The 12831-nt window shown below is 34.4% G+C and overlaps 1 protein-coding gene across 4 annotated transcripts in view; it reads right to left on the reverse strand.

Annotated features, from left to right (window-relative positions):
• LOC141459286 (uncharacterized) overlaps positions 1 to 12831 on the reverse strand; it is a 31937-nt gene that overhangs the window by 3125 nt on the left and 15981 nt on the right. For 3 of the 4 annotated variants that reach the window (XM_074138178.1, XM_074138179.1, XM_074138181.1), the window contains 6 exons: positions 12505 to 12623; positions 11025 to 11206; positions 9482 to 9646; positions 6803 to 6962; positions 1598 to 1726; positions 887 to 1031 (listed from right to left, as the gene is read on the reverse strand). In XM_074138178.1, coding sequence (XP_073994279.1) covers positions 887 to 1031; positions 1598 to 1726; positions 6803 to 6962; positions 9482 to 9646; positions 11025 to 11206; positions 12505 to 12623 — 900 coding nt within the window. Of the gene's footprint in view, positions 1 to 871; positions 1032 to 1597; positions 1727 to 6802; positions 6963 to 9481; positions 9647 to 11024; positions 11207 to 12504; positions 12624 to 12831 lie in introns of all 4 variants that reach the window. The other variant, XM_074138180.1, reaches the window with a different exon arrangement.

Genomic DNA, 12831 nt, shown 5'->3' on the forward strand with positions numbered 1-12831 from the left:
TTTAACGCCATTTACTTGACTAACTGTAGTGCCAACCAATTTAATTAAAAGGAGGAACTTAAACCGTCGAAGTTTACCTTCCTATTGATGTAATGAAGGTGTAGTTAATCTGATGTAAAAAAAAAAAAATACAAAATTTTCTCGATGTATATTAGTGTATGAATTTTCTTTTGAAAAAGTGTTTTGAATTTTTCACCGTCATAAGTATTTAATTTTTTAAAATAGTGTTTCATTAAACCTGTATATTAATTGTTTGATACCCAAATCAATCTAAATTAAATGAAGTGCTTCTCTTCACTGAACACAAATATTTTATGGATGATAAAACGCCAGCAAACATAAGGGTCTTGAAATATAATAAATTCTAAAAAATATTAATGAAAAGTTAATGCAGTAAAATTACTTGAATGAAGAATTAATTATTAATGAAGTATAAATGGAATGTTGGGTACCTGCTGATTTGTAAAACTTTTGTCGTTTAATCAACTCTTATACTTGACTTTTTAAATTTACTTTAAAGTTTAGTCTAAAGAAAATATTTGTAGTTTGATGTGTTGTAATGTACTGGTAGAAGGTTAAAAAAGCTTAAGATGATACTCCTGTTTCTTCATTTAAGCATGCACAAATATTATAAATACTGTAAATTAAAAACTAGCTATAAAAAAGAAAAGGATAATAAGGCTATTGATTGAACAAGCCTATTGATAAAATTTTCCTAGCTCAACATTAATTATATTCACACAAACGATAATTTACCAATCTCTTCATAACTCGGTTCTCGCGAGACTATAATAGTAACTTTTTATGACACATGGCTTAGTATCTAGGCAGAAAGAGAGAGTTCTATTGAACAGTAGTAACATATGCCAACCTGCATTATCTTTACCTGACTACTATGATATTCAATTTCCAAGGTAACTCATAAGTTTTGTGAACATATCTTGGACAGAACGTGTGCAGCAATTCCCCAATTTTTTCAACATTTATTTCATTATATTCGTGAAGAGTGATGTTCCAGGCGGTACATGGTCCTACAAGAAATTAATAACTTGAAATATGCTAAAATAACACCAAGAATTTATAACAGGTCGTTAAGTGGAAAAATCTAAGAAATATTTTTCCTATATACCATTCCGCTAGTTTACTTCGTAAAAAACACTTCACACGATGAGAAACACGAGTATTGACACAACTTGCCGATGAATGTTATTGATATATGTATTGAAATTTTGAATAAATTTTTAAACAGAATTTTTTAGAAAAATAAGTAAACTAAATATGTAGAGGTTCACAGAAATATTTTCATTTATGAGATAATTTTCAAAGTTCCACTCTGAGGAATTGTTCTAAACAATATTCACTCGTCTTTGGATTTCATATTAGGATTAGCTAATTAATTCAAAAATATTAATTTGTTTCAACTCTCATTGAATCAAAGATGTCCTTAAAATACAGAGTGTGCAAATAATTTTTGTTTTTACTGTATAAAGCCCGACAATATTGATATCTTAAATTGAACTAATTCAAACAATCGGTTTGGAAACAGTTTAATCAACTTAAAAATGCTAAAGATTTTTTTTTAATCTGTAATACTTACGGCTTTGATTGCTTCTTATTTCTAACGTAAGTTGTCTTTCAACATTTGAATCTAATATCCAATGACAATTTTGATAATAATAGTAATTCAGTTGATTTCCTCCTTCTAAATGAGCTGATGTGATCACACCTAAACAAACAGCGATATATTAAATGATGAACAGGTGGCTATTTCCACCATTCTCAAAATATCTGGAGATATGCGGCCAAACGCTCCTTTACTAAATTAGGGTGGTTTCAGATTTTTTTTCCATTTTCAGAGTTTGGACCTTCAAGTTTTTCATGTCCAGATTGGACGATCGCCAAATCCGAAGCTTGCCAAACAAAAAACACACAAGACTGTTACAACTGTTATTAAAATTTTAATAGATTAAGTTTCGACTTCCTGTCACCAGGCTTTAACAGTGCTATTTTCTTACTCCAAGTTAGGTCAACTAAAAGATAGGTTCAACTTTTTTTTTCTCTGGCGCATCGGTTGCTCTGTCGGCAGTTCACCGCTTCTCTTAAACTTTAAACTAGAAAGAATGAATTTTTGATCAAATATTTATCACTGTAAAGTGCTTCTGACGGTTTCTAAATATTATTCAAAGTAAGGTACTTTGTTTACAGGCAAAAAGAAGATGTATTTTCTCCTGAAATCAAATATTATAGAAACGCAGATAAACAAAAAAGTCAGTGCTAGAGAACTTTTTTGAAAACTGAAATAACTTTTAATGCTTTGTGCTCTCTTTTTCAATACCTACATCTAGCATAACAAAGTACACAATATGGTTAAGGTAAAATAAAAAGACCACAAATACAAAATCAACACATAAATAACTTTATACCAAAAAAATCATCGTTTGTGCAGCCACAGCACATCTCTGTGAGATTAATTACCACATTCTTTAAGGCTAGCTAAATACTAACTCACTAGAGTCGTCACGAGCATCGCAACAGAGTAAAAGAAACAGTAAGCGAGCGATTTGAGTCAGTCTGTAGAATGACTTCTGATAGATGCACGACTTTGTTTTTTCGGAAGACGACGACTTATATCTCAAATTAAAATTATTTTTCTACCAAAAACGTTTTAATGTCTATTTAAATTATAAGTAGTAGGATGTATGTTCAAACATCATTAATTTTTCAACTGATTACGAAGGTCTCCATATAAAAAATAAAAAAATTTCCAGATAATATTTTTTCATTGAAAGAAGAAAAATTTACTACGACTTTTGAGTAAAAAATATTGAAATGAGATGTGTTGTGCAGAAATTTTACTATCTACATAAATATTTGTTCCTAAACAACTCGTCATTGCCCTACTACACAGGAGGAAGGTCGTCCAGGTACTGTAATGCGATAACAAATTGTTTGAATATTAAACAACTTTTCCCATAAAATCTGCCCGTCACTGTCGCAAACTGTATAGCTTGTTTAATATATTATAATAACTTAGATAATAATTTTCGCTGCTCTACATGTTTCCTAGATAAATCGCTCGCCACCCCGGCCGAACCCTTACTGCAGTTCACAAAATCTTAAATGAACATTTTTTTAGATGACACTAAATGTTTAACAGCTACCTCTAGGCGAAGCTAATATTACTCTCAAATAGTATGCCCAAGGCACCGGAAACATCCAAATGAATTTCATTTATTAAAATATCACTTCCCTTACAGATTTTGTCTGAGTCCCTCACTGAACCATAGTAAAATGCCTTAAATATGAACATATCAACAACAATACATGGATAAGTCACTTATTCAGGTAAATTTGGAGTCACAAGGCAAACAACACTTCATATTAACAACCCAAACCTCACACACATGGGTTCGGTAGAGATTGTAAAGGTATGCAACATTTATTCGGATTTGGCAAACTCTAGCCTAATCCAAGGGGAGTCATGCATCCCGTATCGAAGTGCCGAAGAATGAACAGCCTTGGGATAACTGTCGAGTACGGAGTCTCCGGGCACGAGGCGCCGCCTTGTAGGACTGTAAGAAGCCTTTTCTTACTAAGGCGGGTAATAGTATGCGTTAACTTCCTAGAAAACATTGCGTAGTTAGCTTATGTTGGAGCAGATTTACCCTTACTTGAAGGGGTATTTAGGCAATAAGAAATGGTTATCCCAACCTGTAGGCTCTCCTGTTTTCCTGGGGCTTTCTAAATTGTTGAAACGGTATGTATACTCTATGTGAAAATTCTGAAAAGGGGATTCTGGCTCCAAGAGAGGTTGTCTCTAATTAAATGGGTCAGATTTCTATTTATCAGATTTACCTATTAGATTTATCTCACAGGGAAAATGTTTCTTATACTTTTTCGTAATTCTCTCTTCCTCTGTTTTTATCGGCTACTGAAAAATCGTGTTTTGATTAACTGTCGCGACGTTTCGGCTAGTTCAGAAGATACGAAGTGATATGGCGGTGTCCGTCCATCCTTCAAAACGCAGTAAGACACTACTCAACCGGAGCTTTTTTTCAGTATACGCCGGCCACAAGACAGTGTTCTCTTGTTACAGACAAAATGGATAGTAATCTGTAAGAGGCTTCTGAGAACAGAAAATCTAAGGGCAGGCAGCTAGATTCGAACCCGTGATCTACGCGTGGAAATCCAGTACGTTAATTTCTGAGCAAATTCCTTCTCTTACATATATTATTGTTTTGTTATTTTTATATGATGCACTGATTTATAAACCAAAAAAGCTCTAAAAGATCCGTGTTTTTGTGACAGTTCCACAAGAACCTTTTAAAAATAAACTTAACTTTTTGAATATGAAATTTTTTAAAACTACGGTTAGAGAAGCTATTTTCGAAAAAAAAAACAAAAACGCGTAAAGGTTCGCTTTAGTAAACTCGCTATACCAGGTGACAGTTTCCGCATGAGCCATATTATTGGTGTCGATAATTGTATTAAAAGAGTTAACAAGATTAAGCTTTCTGCGACTTCTCGTTTTCGTTCTGTTCACACACGTAATTAGTCTAAAAGAATCCCAAACAAAACATTTTTGGTGAAACCTTCAAATTTTCAAAATCTGAATAATTGCAATACTTCATTTTACTAGGAAGTAAGAGAAAATAAAAGACGATAATATAAATCCAACAACAACAAAAATTATTTTAAAAGTGTGAAAAGTTGCCTTTGTGGATTTTTGATACTTAAACATTAGGTTGTGAAGATTGGGATGAGAGGTTTTAAAAATAAAGGAGGAAGCAGATAGAAAAATAATGCAGATACACAGTAACTTGCAGCTAATTTCATACTTAAATCAATTAAAAGAGTCCATTAAAATACTAATAATATTGGAATATCAAGCACTTTCATCCACTAAAACAAATACAAATTAATAGTAAAAATAAATAAGAATGAAAGCGGCGAGATGGGCAGACTGTGAACAAGTGCTTGGACCGATTGCTAACTCTTCAGCATTAACGATTCTGAGAATCACTGAGTATTTATGTGGTTGAAGTACCGACTTCATCCTACATTTACTTTCACCTTTGAATAATTTTCCACTTTTTTAGTTTCTTTCGTCTCAAACTTTTGGCAACGTTTTTCTCGAAATCTGTAAGATCTTTGTTGTTGCAAAAAATTATAATTATAAACAAGGATAGGCCCTATATTTTAAGGAAAATGTGGGAATTTTATCTTTACAGAAAACGGAAATAGAATTGTTAAAGTTGAATGTTTTTCGTGCAGTTTTTGAGGATCAACCCTTACACAACTGTGTTACCGGACAGTTTTACTAAATAATTGTAGATCATATTAGTCCCTAAAAGCTTTCGGTCTCTCTGAAAGTGGTGAGAGCCACAATTAACCTCTTTCCTTAATAACATACAGATAAATAATTCTGCTCAAATATAGGTAGCTATGATTTTATCAAAATAAAAAAATAATAATTTGTATTAAAAGATATACAGTCATAATATTTGTTGGCTGATGAGTATAATAATGCTACGGTCATTGATTTAAATGAAGTTATAGTAAAAACTTTTTAAAGAAAAAAAGTGTTTCAATTCACTCCTAAGAAAAATCTCAACAATTAATACCAACTCGCACATTGCGTGCAAGAATGGTAGAATATTTGCGATAAACATTTTAAAAAAATTTCAATTAACAGAGAGATTGATCTTTTTGTTACAACAATGTGAGCAAGTGCTCGTTACGGCAGGGTAGGCTAATATTTTTCCCCCTCTCTAAAATAAAGTATATATTATATATAGAATATACATATATACATACACATTTATGTACTAATGTGTGGTTTTATTTTACATTAAGAGCGGCAGATGCAGAGCATTTTCCGTTATTGTAGAGGGGACATGCTGGCAATTCTTCTTGCTGAATGCAGCTTGACGTGGGCTTCCAATTGTTGCTTTGAGATCCGTCGCGAGACCGATTATGCACTGAATAATTTCTTCTTTCCCTTGTTTTTCTCCTTCCTGAATAAATGAGTTGACTAGACAAGTTGAGGTGCAGGAAATGAGGATCAACATTTAAGGCTAAAATGCTGCCTAGATTAGACTGGCGAACATTCTTACAGAACTACGGACTACCAGACCCACAGCTAGCTATTATTCCACTATTATCCCACTATTTCACTATTAACATTGGTGTCTACCTTCTTACGACTTTTGATAAACTACAACAGCTGAGAATGCAGCAACTTCAGCCCTCCTTTCGGCCTAAGTTGTAGAAGCATCCAAATAAATATGAACCCAAATAGGTGAGCGGCATCGAGCCTCAAGAATTATTACTCAAGAGTTCCGCTGACAAGACGGGATAGTTTTATGTACCGCTATTGTCTAACTATTGTATTGATATTGTCATTACAATCTATACTTAAAATTTTGATTGTAATGTTACATTAATAGCAAAGTCAGTGGGCAAAAGCTATGTTAGGGAGAGCATTACTCTCTAGGGAATGTTATGAGATTCGCAGCTCAGAGCTACTTCTGAGAGGGTCCTCATGGTCTTCATGGGGGAAAGTTTGGGAATGGATAAGTGCCAGCCTATTAGGCTTAGGTCCGACACCCTTGGCAGCCTATTAATGATAATTTAATTTTGAATCACCGACCAAGGACTTGTTCACAATTACAGAGAAGAATTGATTTGGAGTAGCTGCAATATCACTATCTAAGGCATTCCATACAAAATAAACATTACAAAACAAGCCAGCAGAAACATACTGCTCTATCAGTTTCGTTCTATTAAGAATGTTGGTCACCTGAGTGGTGGTTCTTAATCTGATAACCACACATGAAGTCTGAATGAAAGGTATAATCAGCTTGAAAATGAAATCCTTTATTTGGCCAGCTGTTTCTTGCTAATGAATATACTACAGTGATTGGTACCCAACTTCTTAATCCTACTGGAAGCCATTGTTGCTATAGTACCAAAACAAGTTTCACTTTTTTTTTTTTTTTTCAGAAAAATACGACGTTGGAACTATGGCAAATCAAAGTATGGGCATTTTTAATGCATGATGAAAATAAAAGTAAACAAAATTACTAAGACTTAGTCCATGAATGTTAACACTTCTACTTGAATGGTCATTCTATTATTATTATTTTTTTTTAGAATCAACAGAAAAATTTTATTTTTGGAATGTTTGATTTGAAGTACAGTTGTGCATTATCAGTAGAGTATTATTATTATTCTCTTCCTTTCATTACCAGTCTTCTTCACTATGCTACTTGGAGTTTCGTTTTCACTAACTTCATTCAAGAAATTATCAACAAGAAGAAAAACATGGCACTGTGACAAAAGAATCCAAGTGGTGGTAGAGAGGCATGCAAATGGTTAAGATGATCGACACCCGACAACTGATAGGCCAAGATAGATTTGTTAACCAGGGAAAAAATAGGCGAAAGAAATTAATTTTAGAATTGCCATAGACAAATAAGTAACAGTTCGCCAACTAGCGAGGACAGATAAAACCTAAAGTTATTGCTCTCACAGCCTTGTGGAAAATATAATATCTCTGGCTGGAGGACCACAACTAGGACAGACTAATTACTATTACCTTTATGCTATTTACATCTACCTGGGCTAATCCATTCTTTTCGTATATGGCTTACTATTGATAAATATTTCAGTCATACTTGGGGACAGAATGGAAACCGGGAGTCACTTATTAGTTGCTCACAAAAAGATCTTGAAAACAATGAGCGATGGAATAACTTGTTGAAATTACACGAACTAATTGAAAAATTATTTGTTTAAATATTAATGAGAATTTCCATTATGGTCAATATTAACTATTTAAAAAAAATACACATACTTTTGACTTACCATAGTTCTAATAGGCTATTGTACATAGCCTTTTTATCTCATCTGTAATTATTTTAGAGCAGTTTAGTAAAGAATTTTTACCAAGTAGCCAATTTTAGCTGAAAAATTCGGATCCAAACAGAAAATTAAATGACTAAAATATTTTGATTTAAAAAAGCTGACATTCTAGAAAGTTTTATATTACAAAAAATAATTTTCCTGGTACGAATGAAAGGGCTTTTCAGCCAGAATAGTAAACCTTAGCAGCAACAGCTCCTTGCATAAGTGTACTTATGTTTTACAAATAGTGTTCAAAAAGTTATCTACCTTAATGGAGTGATAAAACTTTCTGAGGAGATTGAACTTAACTGCTTTTCCAAGGAGCTTGATTGTTGCAGCATAGGTACTCCAGGAATTATCTTGAAGACATAAATTCTAGTAATTTAAAAAAACACTATAAACACGATCTTTCCAGCTGACTGCAACACTTAAAATCTCTTGCTTCCAATGCATGAAATCCTGTTGGGTTTCAGGATCTTCACGCTAGTATCTGTATTTCATTGATAGTAATAATTCAAGAATATAAGTAGTCTCTTGAATCTCTCCAATGTCTAACCAGCTAGCGACAAGTTTTTTGACCAGATTTTAACACTCGTGGATGTGACCTGTGCCAAAATAAAATGCCTCATTTATCAGTTATAACTGACTTGCCCCCACGACCTTCCGAAATAATGGACTCCACTTACTGAGAATGCGCTAAAATATTTCACTTTGAACTGATCACTTTTATTGATTCCGTACCTCATTTAACCGCTTCGCCCGAAACTTTTGAGAATTGGAAGGCGCTTAATCAACATATTTTCTAATCAACCATTCATGGATTTCTTCAAGTTTATTCCTTCCTTTTTAAGGAATTTAAAAATGGAACAAAGCTCACAATTTTCCACACTTTTCGTACACTGCTTCATTTGTCAACCAATGATCCATTGTTCGTGAGATTGAACATGTGCAAGTACTTGTTACATACTACACAGACCGGCTTAGCTTTCTTATAATTAAAAAACATGTTGCGGTAGTTAACATACAGAACACCCAAACACAGTGGTCCAATTATTTGTCAATTATAATAGTATCCAATTATATGGAAACCTCATTTACAATATGCGTTAATGATGCCACTTGCTCCAGAATCTCCCTAAAATAGTGTGACACTTCCTGTTCAGGGATTTGACCTTCGACAAACCAGGTACCAGGTGGTGGAATATCAAATACTTCCTGTGGAAACCAGTATCGGTCAGAGAAAGTTAAGGATAATTCGCTCCAAACTGTTAGTACATAAGCTGCAAATCTTTGCAAATATGTACAAAATATAATAGTAAAGCTAAAAAGATGCCTATTTTTCCAGGCAGGCTTAACGTCGATCTGGTGTCATGGACGGGGGGGATGGCTAATTATTTTAATTTCTCATTTTATAGCAGTCCAAAGTGAAGACCGGGAATCGTAACCAGTACCAAAATACTTTTTAGTGCGCGGGCAGCGCCTTCAACCTGTTGGCTACCGTGGCCCTCACAATATAGGATAATGTTTAGAAGGTACTGCGAGAAAATTGTATATTAATAATTTATAACTTCACCTGGAAGTCACCACAGAGGCAAGAGAGCGGAGTGCCTTGCAATGAAGATAAGATGAGATGGCTGACAGAGGAAAGATGTCCTTCATTCGGCACACATCGACAACCTCCATCACCGCAAGCCGTCTGACAATCCACAGCTAGCGGCAATCTATGTAAACTTACTACCTGCAAAAGAAATTTTGAAACAAATCATTTGAAGTTATTTTAATGATATGTTATCTTTTTATTAAGGTGATGTAGACAGGTCATTCATAAATATGTTATGATCGTTCTGATGAAGTTTTGTATTAATCAGAATGCTTTGAGTGTCAAGTTTCTACCTTCCATTATTAAAGAATAGTAACTGCACTGAAATCAGTTTAGAGCAGGGGTCCCCAAACTACAGCCCGCGGGCCACTTAAGGCCCCCTGAGGACATTTATCCGGCCTTCGCCGCACTTCCGGAAGGGGCATCTCTTTCATTGGTAGTCAGTGAGAGAAGCACTATATGTGGCAGAGCCGCAAAGCGCTGCGTCGTTCATGTACAGTACTCCTTCCGATGACACTGGACGGACGCGTCACGGCTCCGAAAGCAGCGTAAAATAACAGCAGAAGTAGGAAGAAAGGCAAAGCACTATAACTAAACCGGATTGACCTAAGCCAAAAGCAGGCCCATTGTTCCCACTGAAATACTGGGCAGTTTGGTGATTTTAATTTACTTGTTCTTTATTTCAAATCTTTTATTTGTTCCCGTTTTGTTTTTTTTTACTTTACAATAGTTTTTTTTATAGTCCGGCCCTCCAACGGTCTGAGGGACAGTGAACTGGCCCCCTGGGTAAAAAGTTTGGGGACCCTAGGTTTAGAGCTATGCCTAAATTTTCAGTTTCCATAGCGTTACCATAAATTTATAAATCAGAATTATATTGTTAAACATTGAATATGAAGATATATGAAAAAATTGGAATTCATGGTGTAAGGGAAGAAAGCAGCTGGATCCGAACCCGGGATCTCCGCGTGGGAATCCAATACGCTAACCGCATAGCTAATCTCTTCCCCGTCAGGTTTTACATAAACGATGTTTCATGCAAATTTTTCGTTTTGGAGTTATTTGTTAACTTGAACACACGCACACACATTCAGAACATTGCCTACGTAATCAGATACCTACCAATTTGTAATTCTAGCGGATTGACAATTTTGAATATTCGACACGGTTTCGAAACTTCGAGGAAGGAAAATTACATCAAAGTTCAGTTTAAACGTAACTGTGCAAGATTTGTATCGTGAACTAACAAATTTATCTTCAACTTGTAAAACTTTTCAGGGCAAAATCGTTTGACTTAAAGACACATAGTACTAAAACGAAGCTTTTAGGAATCTCATAGCTGTGAGGCACTGTTTTATGCAATATCTAGAAATACTGTAATAAACTGCGGTCGCCTGATGATCCTGGGACAAAACATGCCGCGATCATTTGTATGTTAGGCCAAACATTCAGCTCTAAAACCTAGTAGTTAAAAAATAAACGTAATTATTTTAGTAAAAAGCTTGCAATGGTTACTCACCTCAATTGCTATACTCTGGTTATTAGTTGGATAGAACGTTTGCGAACATTTCAAATGTGATTGTAAATTCCAAAAGAGATGAGAATTGCTAGGATTTCTAATGTGCCCAGTCTGTGAGGATCGTCCACCGTGGAATTCCACATCACATAGTGTTGCTGGTTCTAGAGTACCTTCTACTTCTTCTGAAATTGTTACGTAAATATTCAATCCAACTAGACATAGCTATTTTATTAGAGCAGACACTGCGATCTATATCAAGAGCACATTCTCACGCACAATGTATTGTAGTCTACCTACTCGCACTACTATCAAGTAAGATCTCATACAAAATTGTAATAAATCTAAAATTTAAGCATCAAGGAAAGAACCCAGGAACGAACTGGAAGTAAGGTTGGAGTCACTCCAAGGGGAAGAAATCAACTTCAGCAGTCACAGATTTAGGTTCTACTGGACTTGCTGTCAATATAACTCATTTTTTAGGATCTTCTTTAAGTTTAGTTATTGTTAATTTAGATTTTTATGAAGCTGATCGTAGAAGTTAGTGGAGTCCTTTGTCGACTTCGGAGTACTTTGTCAGCTAAAACTGTACTGTTTTTATTTATTTATTTATTTATTAACACTTGTTTGGGTGTTTCGACCACACTGGTCGTCTTTAGCTATTTCATTTTATTGTTAAAAAAATTGAATTATATTTTTATTCCATGGATTCTTGGTTCTGACAAAAAAAAAAAACATATACATGATTTGTATTATCTTTGGGTTACTGTAACTTTTTTATTTATCTATCAAACGCTGTATTTTTTATTTTTGGACTTGTTACATGTTGTTTGAAATGTTGGCGGGGAAACAATTTCAGAGTCTCTTTTTGGAAAAAGAGAATTGAATAACTGAGGCACAAACGCCCAAACAAATAATGTAAAAGAATTTAAAAAAGATAAATTAAAAAAGACCACGGGAAACAAAAGGGTTTCTTTTCTAAAAATAACTGACTTCATGCGATAATGAATTGTTTTAAATTATAAATTGCATTCAATAATCTTCAAGCAGAATTAAATATAACATATAAACTGTGATACAATCAGTCCATACTTACGTTTTACTACAAATACGATATGTTGTCTATGTTTTACGGTATACTAAACGGCCAAATGCTGGTCCAATTCGACCATTCCTCATAGCAAGAAAAAATATATAGGCAACCAGTATAAACGCAAACCCTGCCCTCCGCGTCCTGAGTCGTGTATACTACCTTCTGAATTACAATAATTATTTCTCTTTTCGTCTAGAGTTTTGCTATATACTACTATATGCTGCCGCTCGTATAAAACGCCTTTACGGCCAGATTTTGCTCTTTCGTATTGTACGTAATGGTGAAGAAGAAATAGGTCTTACCTAAGGGAGAGTGTTGTATGGGGTATGCTAAACTGCAATGAGCAGTGGATATGCTACCTTACCTTTATCTATAATAAGACATAGTTACCATCATGAAACATGAAGGCACCATCAATAAATTCTGGCTCTGTACTTTCTATATTAGATTTCCTCAGGAATAAGGCCAATATATTTTCTGGTGACAAGTACATTTGCGCTACAGGAGCCCTAGAACAAGACGTAAATGTGAAACGGTTTATAGATAATAATGGGTTGGGTGCCCACGCGACCTGCATCTGGGTGGCCAGATTAGTTCGATTTTACCGTCTGAGGCTGCAATTTATTGCAGTTCCAACTGAAAATCATAGGGTCAATAGATTCCAATTGGCAATACATTAAAACTCAACTTGCTACAAAGCTGGCAAAAATAAATAAA

This window comes from Rhodnius prolixus, unplaced genomic scaffold, assembly GCF_049639745.1.
Source record: "Rhodnius prolixus isolate KJV_2025 unplaced genomic scaffold, Rpr scaffold_11, whole genome shotgun sequence".
Taxonomy (NCBI): domain Eukaryota; kingdom Metazoa; phylum Arthropoda; class Insecta; order Hemiptera; family Reduviidae; genus Rhodnius; species Rhodnius prolixus.